Source organism: Vulpes vulpes, chromosome 7 (genome assembly GCF_048418805.1).
Source record: "Vulpes vulpes isolate BD-2025 chromosome 7, VulVul3, whole genome shotgun sequence".
Classification (NCBI taxonomy): Eukaryota; Metazoa; Chordata; class Mammalia; order Carnivora; family Canidae; genus Vulpes; species Vulpes vulpes.
This window is the reverse complement of record NC_132786.1, coordinates 65786324-65805497: the sequence shown is the minus strand read 5'-3', so window position 1 is coordinate 65805497 and position 19174 is coordinate 65786324. Positions and strand designations below refer to the sequence as shown.

The following is a 19174-nucleotide window of genomic DNA, read 5'->3' as shown; positions in this document are numbered from 1 at the left end:
ACTTTATGGTACATCTACTTAAAAATAGCTTCCAAGTCTTTTTTAGCAGTCAGAAACCTTACAGTGATACTGAGATAAGTTGAATGATGGGCGTTCACTGAAAATCCAGATCATTTCTAAATATGAGAAACCACAGGGCAACCCTGGGTGGCGAAGCGGTTTAGCGCCGCCTTCAGCCTAGGGCGTGATCCTGGAAACCCGGGATCAAGTCCCATGTTGAGCTCCTTGCAAGGAGCCTGCTTCTCCCTCTGCTTGTCTTTGCCTCTCTCCTTCTCTGTGTGTCTCATGAATAAATAAGTAAAATCTTTTTTTTTTTTTTAAAGAGAAACCACAGAGATGTGAATTACTGAACATAGATTTGTCCACTTCTGGCTTCTCCTTACAGAGGGATGAAGGCTGTTTGGGTCTCGTAGTAAACATGTTTGGTGCCACATGGGAAAGCTGATATGAGGAGAATACATGTCTACTAACTATGAAACAGGGATGCCTGGGCGGCTCAGCGGTTGAGCATCTGCCTTCGGCTCAGGGCATGACCCTGGGGTCCTGGGATCGTGTCCCACATTGGGCTCCCTATGGGGAGCCTGCTTCTCCCTCTGCCTATGTCTCTTCCTCATTCTGTGTCTCTCGTGAATAAATACATAAAATCTTTTTTTTTTAAATGTCAGAAAAGGACAAAGAGAATGAGCAATTTAAAAAAATGTGAGCCCAGAATAGTGGCCTGGGGATATCAGGGAGGATCAGAAAAAACAAACAAAACCCCAACACAAGACACCTTCTGGAAGGGAGAGTGGTGCTCCTGCCCTGCATTCTGACTGGGCCTCTCAGGCTGGGGTCTGGGGGGGTTGATTGTGAAAACAAGACAGCAGGCCTCAGGTGTAGTCCCTTATGCCCAGCCCCAGGTCACCAAACTGAGACTTAAAGATAGGCCACACAGGTCCCTCTCCAGAGGAAGATGTCCTTGCAATGTCCTGCTTTCTGGCCCAGGATGACTTCCTAGTTCCCACCCCATTGTCCTCTGAGTCCTTGATCTTCTAGGGCTCTTTGCTAGACTGGATACCCCCCAGTTCCAATCAGTGTTTTCTCAAGTAAATTCTTTTTTCTTTTTCCTAAGATTTTATTTATTTATTCATGAGAGACACCGGCACAGGGAGAAGCAGGCTCCCTATGGGGAGCCCGATGTGGGACTCAATCCTAGGACCCCAGGATCATGCCTGGAGCCACCCAGGTGTCCCTGCTCAAGTAAATTCTTAACATTTTCAGTAGGCCTCAATTTACCTTTTAACAGAGGACAAATAGAAAACAGAACACACGTGTGTCAATTCACAAAACTTGAGATTTTATGAGAATGATTTTCCATACTTTATATATATTTATACATTTGAGTTTTTGGTAGATGTGGTCTGGATCAGGGAAAGCTGTGGAGGGATGGGCAGGAGGGGTAGGAAAGGGAGATGGGGGCATGGGAGGGGACCTGGGGGTGCGGGGTCGTGAGGATGGGTGGTGGATGGGTGGGGGGGTCTAGGAGGGGAGGGTGGAGGGTGGGAGGGGTCATAAGGGAGATTGGGTGGGGGAGGCCAGGAGGGTGCAGGGAGGGGTCTGGGCATGCCCCAACTTCCCCCACAAGACCTCCCTGGGGACCCCAGGCCCCCACGGCTCCATCCTAGGTCCCCCCTTCCATCCTGGACAGCCACATAGCCCATGTCACCCACTGCCTGGGAATCACAAGAGGATCCAAAGACGGGGTGAAAACATTACGGGGCAAAGGTGAATAACATACAAACAATTCCAAGCTCAGAAACCAAACTGGGTGGGGGGGGGGGTGCAGCAAAGGCAATGGCATCAAGGGAAGATTCGGAAAGCACCAGAAGGCGCCTTGGCCAATCCAGGAGGAGGAAGTTTGCACTCATCGATGGAGATGGGCTGTTCCAATGAATCTCCTGCTCCGGGGAGGGGTGGGGGGCTCCCGGGACTGCATGAACCGGGGGGCCGTGAGGGGGTCCTCCACCCCCCACCTCTGCGCCTCTTGCCCCACCTGCACACCTGCCCCCAACCTCTGCGCCTCCCGCCCCGCCTGCACTTCTGAGGCCTGTGCCAGGTAGCCCTGCAGCCCACACCTCTGCACCCCTGCATCGTCGCCCAGCGGGTCCCTGTCCCTCCAGGGGCCCCCAGCACGTGCCGCACCCATGGGTGGCCAGCAGGAGAGGGTCACCCAGGTTGGAACTCTCTTCTGAGAGCCACTGGTGGCACCAATTAAGTGACTTGTATGGTTTTCCCGACGATCTTGGCTCCTCTTTCATCGTCTTTGGAGAGATGGAGCTTCTCAGACACATTGGGGAGTGAGTGCCGACGGAGGTTCAGGATTGGAATTCTGGATGCTAGGTCAGCCTGGACTGAGCACCGGGCTGCCACCAGGTGGCCCTCAGAGGCTCGGGTTGTGTCCTGCATCCATGGTCAGCCCTCTGCTGGAACACCCAGTAAATTCTCATACTGAACAGAGAACCTTCTGTCACTTCTCCGCGGTGGGAACGGTCTCCCCAAGTGGCTTTTCAGGGGCACTGGGAACACAGGGGCCCGGTGGCTGTCGGTTACTGCCTTGGTTGCCTTCGGGTCCCTGCTGCCATCCCACCTGTATGGGCCCGGCAGGTACCTGCCAGCATCCTCTGCCCCCTTTGGGCCTGGACGGCCTGCCCGCCTGTAGAGCCCCCATGGTTTCTTCCCCCTTAGGCAGGCAGGCTTTCCTTTCCATTGGTTGCTTGGCCACTGTTCCCACCCGTGATTCTAACACCACCAGCAGCTCTAGCTTTCCTGGTACCTCTTCACGGGAAACTCCAGTTCTTTCCCAAGGAAACCAATGCTCTGTTGATTCCAACTTGCCTCTGTCTGCAGGTTGATACTCATTTTCTTTCAATGGCTTGTTTCTTCCCCACAACCAGTCACTGTCTTTACAGGTAAGTGGTTTTAATGCCTTTTGCAACTTCCTCCGATCACACAAAGGGGCTGCATTCTGCTGCCACAGCCAGAAAGGTAGAAAAACCTGTCCTCTGGCCTCCCTGCCACCTCGTGTTCAGAGCCTGCTCACAACCCCCTCCTGTGTGAGCCCTGCCTATCCCCATGGCCCTTGGACATCTGCCCAAAATCCTGAGCTAGAAGCCAGTTGTGGTCTCTGCTGACTCTTGCTGGGCCTCTCCTTGCTGCTTGAACATACAGGGGTCTTACTGCTGTCACTCAGGTGTGCCCAGGCCAGCAGAGGCAGAGGAAGGTGCCCAACGCACACGTAGGGCCACACAGTGGAGCAGCTCCGGGCCCAGGAGGCAGAGGGCTGGGGAAGTGTAGGCAAGGCCTTCCCTGTGGTTTCTACCAGGATGGTGAAAGCAGGCAGAGCTGGCCAGGTGGCGGGTGGCCAGCTTGGTATGTCAGGGGCTCTGGGGAGCACGGCTGCCCCACCATCCGGCACCTGTCTGCGGCGATGTGGGCCGAAGTGGCAGCCGGTGAGCATGTGGGCTCTGCGTGGGTGAGTGTGCAGGCAGAAGGCATGGTCCTGGATTTAGGTTTCCAGTCTGGAGAACTGGCCAGCCCCACCCAGCAGTCCTTGCAGATGTCAGGGCACCAGGCTGTGGGCACTCGGGGCGCTGTGATTCCTGGTACCTGCCGTGTTCTTCCTTCCAGGGCTCCCTGTCCTCCTTCTCCCGCACTTGGGGGCTACTTCTGGGGGTTTCCAGGGTCTAGTCCACCCTGGGTCTCCCTCTTCTCTTCACGCTTGTCCAGGAGTCCTTGTGCTCTGGGAAGGTGACCCAGGAGGTCAAGCCTGTGCTGGACGGTGGTGGTAAGAGATGGGTGGTCTGGGGCATGCAGCCCAGGGCCTGGTTCTTGAGGAACAGATCAGAACTGGAGGCCTGTGCTCGTGACCCACCACTCCTTGGGTCTCCCGGTCTACAGCTGAGCTGTCCACCTGCGTGTCCCTCAGGTGTGCTGTCTCTGGAGATATAACTATTATCCACATGGGTCAGCCTGTGATCCTTGGAGTAAGAATCCCCCTTTCCCAAATGGAGCTGGGAAGGAAGTATGTTGGTATTCTTGCCCGCCATCAGGGCTGGAGTGTGACAGCAGCTGATACTGTTCCCCCCAAATCCCCCCGCCCAGCCCCAGGACCTTGGAGTGACTATGCTTGGTAAGTGGATCCTGAAACAGGTGATGAAGGTAAAACGAGCTCACTATGGTAGGTCCTAACCTACAGGACTGGTGTCCTTGTGAGATCAGGATGCAGATGCGCATAGGGATGGCAGGTGAGGACACTGGGAGCAGAGGGCCATCTACATGCCGAGGGAGGGAGGCTTCAAGAGGAATGAGCCCTGCCCATGCCCAGAGTGCAGACTCCTAGCCGCCGGGAACTGGAGACAATAAATGTCTGTTTTGACCTACACAGGCCATTGTATTTGTGTGTGAGACAAAATTTTAGGAGTTTTAGAAGAAATTTGGCAGGTGGATCTGAGTCTGGAGGAGGAGCGAGGTCCAAGGCAGCCCCTTTTGAGCTTCAGTCCATATGCTTGTCAGCATGCAGGTTACAGCAGTGACGTGCCCCGAGAGGCATGGGAGCTCTGTGCTCCTACCCCCTTGCCTAGCCCTTGTGTCTCTTCCATCCAGCTGTCCCCAAGTCACACTTTTTTAAATAATAAACCAGGAAGCTAGCAAGTGAAATATTCCCCTGAGCTCTGTGAACCACTCCAGCAAATGACTGGAGCCCGAGGAGGGGGCCGTGGGAGCCTCTGCCCATTGGTCAGAAGCACATGTGACACTTGGACTTGCCATTTGGAATGGGGATGGCCTTGGGGGACTAGCCCTGAACCTGTGGAGTCCATATAGACAGCGTCAGAATTGAGTGTGCGGTAGGAGCTCCAGCTGGTGTTGCAGCCTTGCTTGAAGTCAGGGAAGCCACACATTCTCAGAAACGTGTGTCACTGTCATGTGAGACTCAGGGGGACCCGGGAGGAAGCACTGTCCCAGGCTATCCTCTCTCCTCCATCGACATAGCCTTGCCAATCCTGACATCATACAGTTTCTCTATTTTTGTTGCTCTTATCAAGGTACAAGCTGGTTTCTCATTGTCGCATAAATCTGCATTTCTCTGGTGACCTCAGTACCGGAGCAAGCATGACCATCTGCACCCACTTCCTTTAGAGTATCCTAGTCTGCAAACCGAAGTCCTGCCCTTGGCTTATTTTTTCACTCTTGTTCCCATCTTGTTGATTTGCAAGAGTTTCTGGCATTCTCTCCATGTTAATCCCTTCTCAAGGATTTGGCCTGAGATTTGCCTTTCATCTGTCTCCAGTTTGTCAACTTTGTCAAAGTATCCTCAATGGGACAGACTTTTATTATTCTTTCTCACTGAGGCATATTCGACAGAAACATTGTCGGTCTCGGTGTACAACATCGTGCTTCAGTGTTTGGATAGACTGCGAAATGATGACCACGGGATGTCTGGCTAACACCCATCTGCCCATATGGTGACAGACTTTATCTTCTTGTGATGAGAACTTTGAAAATCTATTCTCTTAGCAACTTTCAGATACTCAATATAGAATCACTAAGAGGATGAATGTCCTTAATTCTCCTGTCATTTGTTCCAGTTTTTGCCTTCATTCTGTGCTTTCCTAGTTTGCTGAAGTTATTCTGTGCCTCTGGGTAACAAGCATACCATCCTACATTTTTGTCTGTGAATTTCATGGTATTTGGTCCTGTGACCAGTGACTGCTTCATCTTGAGTTATATCCACTTAGGACAGGACCTTTACATCACTAAGTTTTCTCTGTATCTCAGTACTGGCTTCTTCCTTGTTAAAAAAAAAAAAATCACAATTAATGCAGAACTTCATTCCTCCTCCATTAGGTGAATATAATCATAGATTTATTTATTTTTTTAATTTTTTATTTATTTATGATAGTCACACACAGAGAGAGAGAGAGAGGCAGAGACATAGGCAGAGGGAGAAGCAGGCTCCATGCACCGGGAGCCCGATGTGGGATTCGATCCCGGGTCTCCAGGATCGCGCCCTGGGCCAAAGGCAGGTGCTAAACCGCTGCGCCACCCAGGGTTCCCTATAATCATAGATTTAAAGAGTTTCCATTGTAATGTGTTGCTTTATTTTTTCTGCTTAATGATTTCTGCATTTATACCTATTTTATTCTTCATGTTTACTTTGGTGTACTCTTCCTTCAAGACTGAGTTGGATGGTATGTTCAGTGTCCACAACAAATTACCACAAAGCAGGTGCCTTGAAGTAGCACATGTTGACTGTCATGGTTCTGGAGGCCTGCAGTCTGAGATCAGGGTGGTGCTGCAGGTTCCTTGTGCATGTTCTGTGCCTCTTGTAGCGTCTCCTGGCTGCCATCACAGCAAGCTCTGTCTCCACCATCATGTGGCCTCCCCACCCCCCCCACCCCCCCCCGGTGTTTGGTCCAAGTTCCCCTCTTATAAGGACACCAGTTATTGGCTTAGGGCCACATGAGTCCAGTAGGACACCATCTTAACCTGGTTGTATCTACCAAGAACTTCTTTCCAAGTGAGGTCACAATGACAGGTTCCAGGGGTAAGACTTCTACATTTCAGGTTATCTTTTTGTTGGATACAACAAACCCATAACAAATGGGTAGTTCCTCCCTCTGCCCCATGTATGTGTTTAAAGAAACATTTCCTTTTAAGTAAAGCTCATCTGGGTTCCACATGTTAACATGCAGTAACTTCAGTATAAATTACTTCTAGGTGCTTCCAGTATCTCTCACTCTCTACAATTTTTTTAAAAAAGATCTTATCTATTTATTTGATAGAGAGTGAGAGGGCACAAGCAGGGGGAGCAGCAGAGGGAGAGGGAGAAGCAGGGTCCTGCTAAGAGGGAGCCTGATGCAGGACTCAGACCTGAGCTGAAGGCAGATGCTCCACTCACTGAGCCACCAAGGCTCTCCTTCTCCCATGTTTTTATCTTAAGCTCTGGCAACAAAGAATTTAAGGTAAAACTTGGTTAAAAAAATATCAAAGAAGGACATCACATTCTAGCACAATGAACACTATAATCTTCAGCACAGAGGCACCTCATTCCATCATGAAATATACCAGCTGCTCAAAATTCGGTGGAATGGGTAAATCCACATTGTTGCAGATTTGAACACCTGTTGCTCAGACACATATATCAGATACAAAGTAAGCTTAGAAATCCAAGGGCTGAATGATGCAGCAAAGGGCCTCTAGCTTTTAGAACTGCAGCTAGCAAGCAGGGAACTCACTTCATTTGTGCACATGAGGAGTTTTACCATCTGTTTAGTCATGTGAAACAGCTCGTTAAATTCCCAGATACCATGTTCTGCGTCCCTACTGTGGTGAAGTTACAAGTCACCAACCAAAGGTTAGTGGCAAATTCTATATATTTGGACACTAGATAATATATGGCTAGATAATATTTCAGTTAAAAACAAAATCATATTGGAGTTAAAAAATATTTAGATTCCAGGGCACTTGGGTGGCTGAGTCAGCTAAACACCTGCATTGGGCTTAGCGCGTGATCCCAGCGGGGAGCCTGCTTCTCCCTCCCCCTCTGCCTGCTGCTCCCCTGCTTGTGCTGTCAAATAAATAATCTTTTAAAAATATTTAGATTCTAATAAAAAGAAATACTACCTATAGGAGTGCACGTGATTGGGCTTACCTGAGCTTATCAGTGAATGCAACTTTATTATTTATTTATTTATTTATTTTTTATTTTTTTGAATGCAACTTTAAACACACACAGGAAATGAGTTTTCAAGTGGATGCTTCTGAAAACTTAAGAGAATTCTGGAGCATGACTCCCACAGATAATACCATGATTGCAATTTACATTGGTTACCTACGCACCTTTTTCTTTTATCAGTACTTGCAATTTGTTTGATTGCTAATAAATTCCTATCCTCATTTTTCCCTCTTTGATCCCAGTGTGGGGCAATAATTATTCTTGAAGTAGAAAGATCCAAAGGGAAATAAGGCAATATCTATTTAAGGTAGTCTTCCACTTTTGTGGAGGCCATCACCTGGATGGCCTTGATTTTCAGTGTCTCTTCTGAACCCAGAGAAACATTCTGCTTGGGATGAGCACTGGGTGTTATACTTATATGTTGCCAAACTGAAATTAAATTAAAAAAACATTAAATTTTATGTACACTTAAAAAAAGAAACATTTTGCTTACTTGATTATCAGTTTATTATAAAAGAATATAACTCAGGAGCAGCCAGAAGATTTTACCCACTTACTGAGGGCACTTGAGATGCTCTAGACGCTGTGGAAATAGAGAGGACATGGAGGTTATATACCAAGCAGCAAAACCACAGGAATAAACAGCTGTCCACTCACAGGATTGGTGGTTCATTGGCAGTTATAGAGCTCTTCTGAAGAGCACATAATCTGAGTACTGACAGCCCAGTGACACAGACTACAAGGACAAGAGGAAGGGGCTCCAATATCCAACAGACAATTATGTCCTAGTGGCCACTTTGGGTTCCATCCCTGGGATGGTGAAGCCATGTGAGGGAGCTAGGAGGGGCTCAGGGTTCTCGTCACTCCAGGGCCCGCGATGGAGAAGGGGCGACGGGGGTCCCTTCTGCCCCAAAGGAGGTTCCCTCCTCGTGTCCCATCTCTTTGCACAGGGGGCAGAGAGTGGATGGCTTCTCCCCTTGGGGATGTGCGTTTCTCCAGCGTCTGGGTCTCCCAAAGTGTAAGCGGCTTCCAGTGGGGGACTTTCCCCAAAGGATCTGGGCCAGGGAGGCCAGTGGCCAGGCTGTAGGGCTGCTGGCCTGTGTCCTCCCATTGCTCCTATCTCTCCAGCCCTTTCCTCCTCCAAATCTCTGCTAGAAGGCACAGAAGAGGCTACCTCTAGATGAGGCAGGGGAGCTTCTGAAGTTGTCTTCTGACATGTGGGGCGGATTGTGTGAGGAATGGTTGGCCATTCCAAGCCGGCCAGCCACACATTCTGGGTTCAAACTGGTATGGGCACTTAGCACTTCCTGGGAGCCTTCCTCGGCTCACCATGGCCATTTTATTATAATTTATGGGTTTTGTTTCATGCTGTCCGGTAGGGTGATGGAATTGTGACCTCTTGCCCATCTAGAGGCAAGAGACACTAACAATCCTTTGGGGCTAGAGGTGTCCCTGCTGAACCCTGAAAGTTGCCCTGAAGAGCCTGGGACCCAGAGATGTCTCTATGGAACCCTCCACTGTAGTTTCTGATCAGACAAGCAACCCTAACCTGTAAACCTCTTTGGCCTGGCAAGCCTCCCCAAGATGGACCCCAGTCCACTGATGTGTATCCTTGGAAGAGGGGGAACCCTATTTCCTGTTCTAAGATAGCATCTAGTTTGGCAAACCACCGCTTCTTTCTCCTTCCCAAACTCCCCGCCCCACCCCAGGCCAATGATTAGGTCTCCCCACCAATGCCTGAAGGGGCAATGGAGGCAATCCCTTTGTCCTCAGGCAAAATACAGAATCAAATATAAGTGATCAGAGATTTCAGACTTGAAAATTATGGTGTCTCCATGCACAGGGTTTGGGAAGATGCATAGGAGGTGCCTCAAGGGACAAGGCAGCCAGACTACCTGGACACGAGAAGTCGGCTTGCAGGGGATGCCACCCTCAGAACAGTGCAGACCCCTAGGGAAGGGCTGAAAGTTTCTTCTTAAACCCGGGTGCCTTCTGGGAAGCTGCACAGGACCTCCCCAGGCTCCCAAAGCCAAGGTCTATTACAAAGGGTAAGTGGGGGAAGAGTGGGGTTGGGTGAGGGTGAGAGGGAGAGAGAGGGAGGGAGGGAGACAGAGAGCCCACCGCAAGCTCCGGATCCACAGGGCCTCTTGCCAGAGAATGCAGGGGTTCCGATGCCCACCCAAGGACCCGGACTGAGAGCTCAACAGGGGACTTCAAAGGAGACCCACTGAAGACCTGACTGGGCAGGAACACACAGCCTGCCCAGCGGCCGCGGGGGAGCCCAGGGCTGCGGCAGAGGGGCGCACGGTGACGAACCCCCAATCCCGAGGGCCCGGGCCCCACCGACCACAGCCGGCGGACGTCCCCGGTCGCCCTCGGAAGAACTCGGAGCCACCGTCTTACAAGCAGGCGTGTCGTGGCAGCCGCACGTCCGCTCCGCGCTGTTCCCCCCCGCCGCTGGCGCCCCAGCTCCGCCCGCGCCCCTGCCTCCGGGGCGCGGTTCTCGCCCTTTCCCGGGCCGCGGGAAGCCGCTGCGCAGTGGTGCGCGGAGAGCGCGGGCGGCCCCAGGGCTCTCCGGTCTCGGCCGTTGGAAACTTCGGCCTCGCCTCGGGTTCGCGTCTACCGCCCCCCCGCCCCGCCCCCCCGCGGCCCGCAGCTCCCCTCCGTGCGCCCCCGCGCCCGCCCGCAGCCTGCTGCATCAAGAATGTATCCTGACAGTGAAAAATTAATTTCCGATTCCTTTTCCGCAGGCCTACTGTGGGGTTTGCCCCGAGTCAGATTTCTGTTTTAAAGTAAATTGTGACGGGCACCGAGGGGGGCACTTGACGGGATGAGCACTGGGTGTTATTCTGTATGTTGGCAAATTGAACACCAATAAAAAATTATTTTATTAAAAAAAATAAATTGTCCCCCAGACGTGAGGTGGACCTCAGGACCGCGGGGGCAGCGCTCCTCCAACAGCCTGCCGCCTCCGGGCAGCCCCTCCAGCCGAGCGGACAGGGCCTCTCCCCGGCTCCAGACGGTCCCCGGGCTCTGGACGGTCCCCGGGCTCCAGATGGTCCCCGGGCTCTGGACGGTCCCCGAGCTCTGGACGGTCCCCGGGCTCTGGACGGTCCCCGGGCTCCGGACAGTCCCCGGCTCCGGACAGTCCCCGGGCTCTGGACGGTCTGGGTTTGGAGGATCCCCGGCTCCGAACGGTCCCCGAGCTATGGACAGTCTGGGCTCTGGAGGATCCCCGGCTCCGGACGGTCCCCGAGCTATGGACAGTCTGGGCTCTGGAGGATCCCCGGCTCCGGACGGTCCCCGAGCTATGGACAGTCTGGGCTCTGGAGGATCCCCGGTCCGGACGGTCCCCGAGCTATGGACAGTCTGGGCTCTGGAGGATCCCCGGCTGTGGACGGTCCCCGGCTCCCGGACAGTCCCCGGCTCCAGACGGTCTGGGCTCTGGAGGATCGCCGGCTCCGCATGGTCCCCCGGCTCCGGACAGTCCCTGGGCTCCGGATGGTCTGGGCTCTGGACAGGCCGGCTCACAAACAGATTCCTTTACTTATGTTCTCATGGTCTATTTTTGTTGTTGCTTAAAAAACAAACTACTTTGGCACACTCTTACGGACAATGCTGTTTTTTTTTTCATCACTGCCAATTTAGTCCCAACACATTTCATGTTAATCCATTGAGAACATGACCCCAAGAGAACGGAAGGTGGTTCAGAACCCAGCCAGCTGAATTGGGACCTCTGCCCTTTGGTGGGTAGGTGTGTGTGTGGGGGGATCCAAGACCCCCCAAGCCCAGCAACTGTCCTGCTGTCCTGGGGGTGTTTATGGAATGTCATTCTGAGCAATACTCCAGATCATCACTCTGCTTCTGCCTCTGACCTGGAAGTGGGAGTCTTCCAAATTCTGGATGGTTCTAGAGGAAGATGAGGGAGAACCCACAGAGCTGCTTTGCCCTGTCATACAGCAACCCTGAATCTCTCACCTGGAGGGTGCAGAGGGAGGGGGACAAATACCAGGTGATACCTTTGAGCCTGTCTTGGGGAGTCAGGATCCCATACAACACAATTCGAATTCTGCTACTAGGATTGTTAAATTTTAGAGCATGCAGTTGATGTCACAGAGAGAATTGCTTGATGGCGAAAAGCCCACGTTGGAATTCGGAGCAGATCTAGGGGCTATGAAGCAACATTTGCTACTCCTTATTTCCAGAAGTCTCTAATGCACACATTCTCTTTCTCTTTTTAATGTATCAGTTTCAGAGGTAGAATTCTGCAATGTATCAGTTGCAAATAATACCCAGTGCTCATCACATCCTGTACTCTCCTTAATGCCTGTCACCCAGGTACCCCATCACTCACCCATCTCCCCTCCAGCGACCCTCAGTTTGTTTCCCAGAATTAAGAGTCTCTTATGGTTTGTCTCTCAATTTTCATCTGATTTTATTTTTCCTTCCCTTCTCCTATGTTCATCTGTTTTCTTTCTTAAATTCCACATGAGTGAAATCATGGTATTTGTCTTTCTCTGACTTATTTCACTTAACATAATACACTATAGTTTCACCCAAGTCATTACAAATGACAGGATTTCATTCTTTTTGATGGCTGAGTAATATCCCACTGTGTATATAGACCACATCTTCTTTATCCAGTCATCTGTTGGACATCTGGGCTCTTTCCATTGTTTGGCTGTTGTGGACATTGCTGCTATAAACATTGGGATGCAACTCATGCACACATTTTCGGATGGATGACTACTACAACTTGTTCATTCTCTATTAATGGAAATTTGAGGTTTTTGGTTTTTTCCCCAAATAGTGATGTGGCAAACATTTCTCAAAACCAAGCCAAATCAGGAAAGGTTTAATTTCCATTTGGGTTTATTTTAATAGAACATATTTTGGAAAAAGAAATTGCAAAGGTTATTAAAATTCTGAAGGTCCTGACTACATATTGCTACCTTGTCTCCCAGAAGCAATATTCGCAAAATCCAGGTTTTTTTTTTTTTGGGGGGGGGGTGTCTGCTAACTTAATGGTGAAGAAAAATCTTATTTTATGTTCCTATTTCTTAACTTGGCCAGAGTGTATTTTTCCCCCACATCTTTGATCTGAACAAAAGATTCATAACAGCTGTGATTTGGTTTCAAAAAGGAAAGAAAACATTATAGAAACCTAATAGAAGAGTGCTCGCTTTGGCAGCACATATAGAAACCTAAAAGAAGAGGAAAGGAAGCTACACATAGATGAAGGTGATAGTAGGCAACAAATGCGAATAAGACAGAACTACATCAAGTCAGGTACCAGGACATCCAACCTCACTAGCTGAGGAAGCCCGCTGGAGAAGCCAGGCTGGAGTCCACACTGAGAGCCCTGGGTGGCATGTCCTCCCCTGAGGTAAGACTTCTAACTGACCATCTCCAAAGGGCTATGTTTATAGGGCAAATGTCAGGGTCTGAAGCTAGACATCTGTTCCCCTAGGAAGAGCGAGCTGCATTTTCACTGCAACATGTACTATATTTTCAAGGATCCTGGGCTAGGTGTGTCTGCCTACCCTCCTGGAACCCATCCTGGGGGGCCAGCCCTGCCTGCAGCAGGACAGGATGCAAGACAAGATTTGAGGCACTATGTGTCCAGACCAGAAGGGCCAGTCCTGACCTGGAGGCCAGATGACATATTTTAAATAACCATCTCTCAAGATCATGCACACAGCCTGAGTCTCACAAACCACATCTTAGCCTGCCTGTGCATGTGCAGGTGCAGGTGGTCAGTCCCGCTGAGCAGATCACAGAAACCTCTATTCATACACAACAATCTATTCAGTAATTGTTTTTTTCTGTGAACTGACACATCCTTTTGGGGGGGGTGCTATTTCTCTATTATATTTTTCCTGTACCAAATTTTATGAACTTTTGTATGTTTGTAGTTCAAACTTTGCAAGTTTGGCTTTTGACCTTTCCTGTTCCTATTTACTGTTCTACTCACTGAATATCATGGAATTTGTTGAACTCCTTCCTTCCTCTCTCTGTTCTCTTCACTAGGTTTTTTTGTTTAGGGTTTTATTTATTTATTTATTTATTCATGAGAGATGGAGAGAAAGAGAGGCAGAGACACAGGCAGAGGGAGAAGCCCCATGCAGGGAGCCCAATGCGGGACTCCATCCCAGGACATGGGGATCATGCTCTGAGCGGGAGGCAGAAGCTCAAACGCTGAGCCACCCAGGCATCTCATCTCCATTAGGTTCTTAGTTTACCCAATTAATTGGGTGCGCTGGGTTTGAAGCCCTCTTCTGACCATTATGGAACAGAACTAACCTTACTTCGCTAGTTACACTTTCCATGCATTCTCAGGTCTATGTCAAATTTTAATAACACAAAACTGGAAGCAATGTAACCCAATCTGCATCTGTATGGAATAACAAACATTTTTTAACACTTAAAAATTATGTAGTGCTAAATTACAGTAATTTTTTATTTCAACTGCATGCTTGCTTGTTTTGAAAATAACTGTGGAGGCTGAGAAAATTAGGGCCATTCCAGTTTAACATTGGCACAAGCACATTGTAGCTTTGGTAGCCGTCTCAGACTACTGAGACCAGGCTACTGTGACCAGGTACTGAACTCTACCTTACCCCCGCTACAGAAAAAAAAAAAAAAAAAAAAAAAAAAAAGCCCACAAAGCGCACCCTTATCAGAATAAGGAAGCAAGAGCTTGTGAGACCTCTTTACTGGAGATTCTCACACCCCCACCATTACTGAAACATCCTACCTTACCCCTAGGCCAGCCCATAAAACCCAGCTGTAACCCACCTGGGGTCCAAGCCCCTGCTCCGCTGTGTCGGGTGTACTTGGACCCAAGCTGGAGCTTGTTAATAAACCCTCGGGTACTTGCATCGGTGTCGGCTCCTTGGTGGTTTTCTCGGATTCGCAATGTTGGGTACAACACAACCAACCAGATTGCTCCTCTCTCCAGATTTTTCCCTCTAAAGAAATGCTAACAAATGTCTGGGATCATGGAGCTTTGGGTCTCAGGGGACATATTCATTCCCTGCCTCCGGATTCCTCCGCTAGGGACGCGCGGGACAGTGGGCTGGAGCCTGTTCTCCCGGGGACAGGAGCGGTCCCGTGCGGGACGGTTCACGCGAGGAGGCGCGTGCAGAGCGGATGCAGCAGGAGAGGGAACACTCGGGGAACCGCATGCAGAGAGGATGCACCGGCGCGGGCCCAGGCGGGGCGGCGCGTGCAGAGGGGTTGCACACGCGGGGGTCCCGCGTCAGCCGTTTGCAGCCCAGCCCCAGCCCGGCCCCAACCCAGCGTGGGCGGGGAGCTCGCAGCTCAGGTCCTAGCAGCTTACAAGACACTTTTATAATGAAATTTCGTAAAAGAAATATGGGCAGCCCGGCTGGCTCAGCGGTTTAGCGCCTGCCTTTGGCCCACGGCCTGATCCTGGAGACCCGGGGTCGGGTCCCACGTCGGGCTCCCTGCATGGAGCCCGCTTCTCCCTCTGCCTCTCTCTCGCTCTCTCCCCTCCCCGTCCCCGCCGTGTCTCTCATGAATAAATACGTAAAATCTTAAATAAAAATAAAACAGCTTCCCTCTCGTCCAGGTGTCATTTCCGGGGTGAGCGATAACCCTGGGGAGATCCCAGCCTGTGAGAAGGCGGGACGGCGCTGCCAGGACCCTGGAGAGCGGCGCGCACCCCTGCCAGGACCCTGTGCGGAGGCGCGGCCGGCCGGGCTCCGCGGGCGTGAGGCACACCGCTGCCAGGACCCTGAGCGGAGGCGCGGCCGGCCGGGCTCCGCGGGCGTGAGGCACACCGCTGCCAGGACCCTGCGTGGCGCGCCCCTCCGTCACCGCCCCGCGCGTCCCCGTCGCCGTCCTCGTCCCCGCCTGCGCCGTGCGGCCGCGCTCTCCAGCCCCTTCCCGCGTCCGCGCCCGCCGCCGGGCCCCCGCCGCCGCCGCCCTGGCGCTCCCCGCGGGCCCAGCCGAGGCCGCCTGCGCCCTGTGCCAGCGCGCGCCCCGAGAGCCGGTGCGCGCCGACTGCGGCCACCGCTTCTGCCGGGCGTGCGTGCTGCGCTTTTGGGCCGAGGAGGACGGGCCCTTCCCGTGCCCCGAGTGCGCCGACGACTGCTGGCAGCGCGCGGTGGAGCCCGGCCGCCCGCCCCTCAGCCGCCGGCTGCTGGCGCTCGAGGAGGCGGCCGCGGCACCCGCGCGCGACGGCCCGGCCTCCGAGGCGGCCCTGCAGCTGCTGTGCCGCGCCGACGCGGGCCCGCCGTGCGCCGCCTGCCGCATGGCCGCGGGGCCCGAGCCGCCCGAGTGGGAGCCGCGCTGGAGGAAGGCGCTGCGCGGCAAGGTGCGCCCGGACGGGGCCGCGTTTCCCTCCGCCTCCGCCCCGGACGGTGTCCGTGCCCCCCTCACCCTGGGATGGTGCCCGGCTCCCCCTCCTACGGGTGCGCCCAGCCTGCTCCGCTCCCTGTCCCCTGCCCTGCCTCCCATTCCCCGCCCTCCGCTGGCTTCCCTCGCCCGTTCCGAGCCTGGGTCCCCGTCTCCAGATGGTGCCCTGCCTCCCCATCCGGAACCAGGCCCCCTCTCCCGGAGGGACGGTATCCTGCCTCCCCTCCCAGTCTTCAGAACGGTGTCCGGGCCTCCATCCAAGCCCGCCCCGCCCGGTCGGAAGGTGCCAGGCCCTCTCTCCAACCAGGGTCCCTTCCCCCAGGACGTGCTTTGTTCCCCCTCGCCCATCCCCGGGCTGGGCTCTGTCCCCCCTCCCCACCTCCTGGACATCGCCCCCTCGCCTTGTCCCGCACCCCTGAAGGGCGTCCTGTGCGTGCTCCCGTCCCTGGGCCGTTCTCCTCCCCAACCTCACACACGCAGCCCCTGCTCCATTTCCGGGCGGCTCTACCACTACCCCCGTCGAGGTGGGCGTTCATCCGTCGGCCCCGCCTCCGCGTGTGACGTCACCCCGCAGCAGCCCCACCCCTGCGGGCTGGACCGGGCCGCCAGCGTGGGCCGCAAGCGTGGGCTGGCAGCTGCTGTGGTCCAGGTGCCCCCTCCCTTCACCCAGCTGCTTCCCCACTCCACCCTGAAAGCTTGGCTGTCGCAGTCGACCAGTGCATGGGGCACCTGACCCTAGGTAGAAACCCGCAGTGGAAGAGTCTGGCTGTAGCTGGGGCCTGGGGACACCCCCTAAAGGTGGGTCACATTATGTCATTAAAGACAGCCTGGGGTCCCCTGAGCACCCTGGGGGTGGATTGGAGCTGGGCTATGCTGCTGGGGGAACCTACAGGTGTAGGGTCTGGGGACCCTAGGTGACAGGAACGCTAGGGAGCCCACAGGATAGTCTCATATCCAGTTGCCTGGTTGTATTCCTAGCAGGTGCATTTGTCAGGCTTCTTTCTGCAGAGAGCTTAATGGGCCTGCAGAGACCCCCTCTGGTACCTGCAGCCCCTTTCTGTGGAGTCTGACAGGTCAAGAAAGATCACACACTGAGCCTGTCCCCGGACTGGCTGGGGGGACCCTGGGCCTTCTGACTGCGACCATCAGTGACCCCCGTGTCTTTCTAGGAGAACAAGGGGTCGGTGGAGATCATGAGAAAAGACCTGAACGATGCACGGGACCTGCATGGCCAGGCCGAGTCTGCTGCGGCTATGTGGAAGGCAAGTGGCGTAGGCCTGGGGCGCACCCAAGGAGAGGATGTGGGTGTGGGCCCTGACCCGGATCGGTGGGGGTGCGGCTGGGTGCCGCACACTGCAGCAAATCTCCCTCCCCGGGGTGGGTAGCAGTGGGGCGGGAGGCCCCAGGGTGGATCCCGGGGCACAGGTGTCCCTGCCGTCTGCTTCCTGCCTGCAGGGACATGTGATGGACCGCCGGAAGAAAGCCCTCACCGACTACAAGAAGCTGCGGGCCTTCTTTGCCGAGGAAGAGGAGCGTTTTCTGCAGGAGGCGGATAAAGACGAGGGGTCCTTGGAGGATGAGGACTCAGACCCGGCTGAGCGCTTTGGGTCCCTGCTGCAGGCTGTGTCGGAGCTGGAGCATAGGCACCGCAACCTGGGCCTCAGCATGCTGCTCCAGGTGGGCACCCCCTTACTGCAGACCCCAAGGGAGGGCGAGGAGGCAGCTCACTAGGGCACAGGGCTTCCCACCAGCCAGGCAGCTCCTGCTCAAGGTTGGATGGGAGGACTGACTCTGGGACTCTGGCCTGTAAACACCCCTTGTCTATGGCAGGTCTGGCAGCCCCTGCCCTTTTGTCTTCAGGTCCCTGGGGTGCTGTTCCAATTCTGGAACGGCTGAGTAATCAGCTCCCAGGGGTGGAGTGGCTGCACTGAGGCTCCAGTCTGGGGGAGATGCCAGAAGCTGGGGGCGCCTCAAGGCCTGGGTCTCTCCTCCCCGCTCCTTCCCCTCCCCCTGCAGTGAGCTCCTGCCCCCCCCCCTTGCTGGCTCCAGGCCCCAGAAGCTGCACCCACCGTGGCCTGGCCCGCCATTGCTGCCTCCTGGATCCACAGCATCCTTTACCTTCGAGGGTCTGCTCCTAGGTGTACACGCAGGATGCATACCACAGGTGCCCACCATGGGTTGTGCCAGAGAGTATCCCTGTTCCCTCTTCCTCTGGGCGTTCATGTTCCCCAGGCTCCACACATGTGACCCTAGGAGACTTATAGCAGGGGCACCGTTCACCCCAGTGTATCATGACTCTTCATAAAGCTCTTGTCGCTGCCGCCGAGTCTCATTGGCCTGGGGTCTCCGTGGCCGGCGGTGTCTTGGGCAGCCTGGGTCGTCCACCCCATTGAAAAGCCACCCACCATGGGGCCGTTCCACTGGATGTGCAGACCTGCTAGGGGTACATATGAGGTGTATGTGCAGGGAAAGAGGCTCAGGGCATCAGGGTGGGGAGGGCAGGCAGGCAGGTGGCTCAGACCTGCTTCTGGCTTCAGCCCCCAACAGCATGGGTCCCACAGAGCCTATACCTTTAGCGCCAGCTCTGTCTTCAGGAACTTTGTGGGGTCCGTGTCTGGGGCACTGTATCCTTGAAGCTGTCACCCCTCTGCCTCCCAGTGTCCACATGGCTGTGCCCATTTCTCTGCGCCACCTGCCCCTGGGTGACCTGGACCTGCCTCAACCTCACCCTCCTTTCCCCGACCCCTGCCACCTGCCTGTCCTTGGCTGACCCGAGTGTTTTTCCTGGGGCATAGGAACCGTTCAGGGCGCTAGTCACCCCCAGGCCTGGATGAGGTGTCTCATCTCCCTCTGTTCCTGGCTTTCTCTGCTTCAGTTTCCTTCCGTAGATGAATGTAGTAGGAACACGACTTGTGGGAGCAGCACAATGTAAATTTGTGCAAGTGACAGTGAGGCAGTGGGGACGAGGGATCCCGGAATGTTGACTCAGAGCCATTAAAGACAGTGGAGGCTGGGTGTCCTATGAGATGGCTCGGAGTTAGGATCAGCAGGTGCATTTCCAGAGGAGGCCTCCCATCA

General features: G+C 53.9%; 2 protein-coding genes across 2 annotated transcripts in view; both read left to right on the top strand.

Annotated features, from left to right (window-relative positions):
• LOC112911984 (histone H2B type 3-B) overlaps window positions 1–11323 on the top strand; it is a 29954-nt gene extending 18631 nt beyond the window's left edge. The window contains exons 5-6 of the mRNA XM_072763950.1: window positions 9558–9762; window positions 9856–11323. The gene's annotated coding sequence lies outside the window, so the exon portion shown is untranslated. The remainder of the gene's footprint in view (window positions 1–9557; window positions 9763–9855) is intronic.
• Window positions 3467–18417, top strand: RNF187 (ring finger protein 187). The gene is made up of 7 exons (XM_072762706.1): window positions 3467–3511; window positions 10067–10325; window positions 10676–11149; window positions 15529–16055; window positions 17266–17358; window positions 17552–17773; window positions 18146–18417. Exons 1-7 carry the CDS (start codon window positions 3467–3469, stop codon window positions 18341–18343), a joined length of 1818 nt encoding a protein of 605 aa, XP_072618807.1. The 3' UTR covers window positions 18344–18417.
• Window positions 18418–19174: the final 757 nt, after the last annotated feature.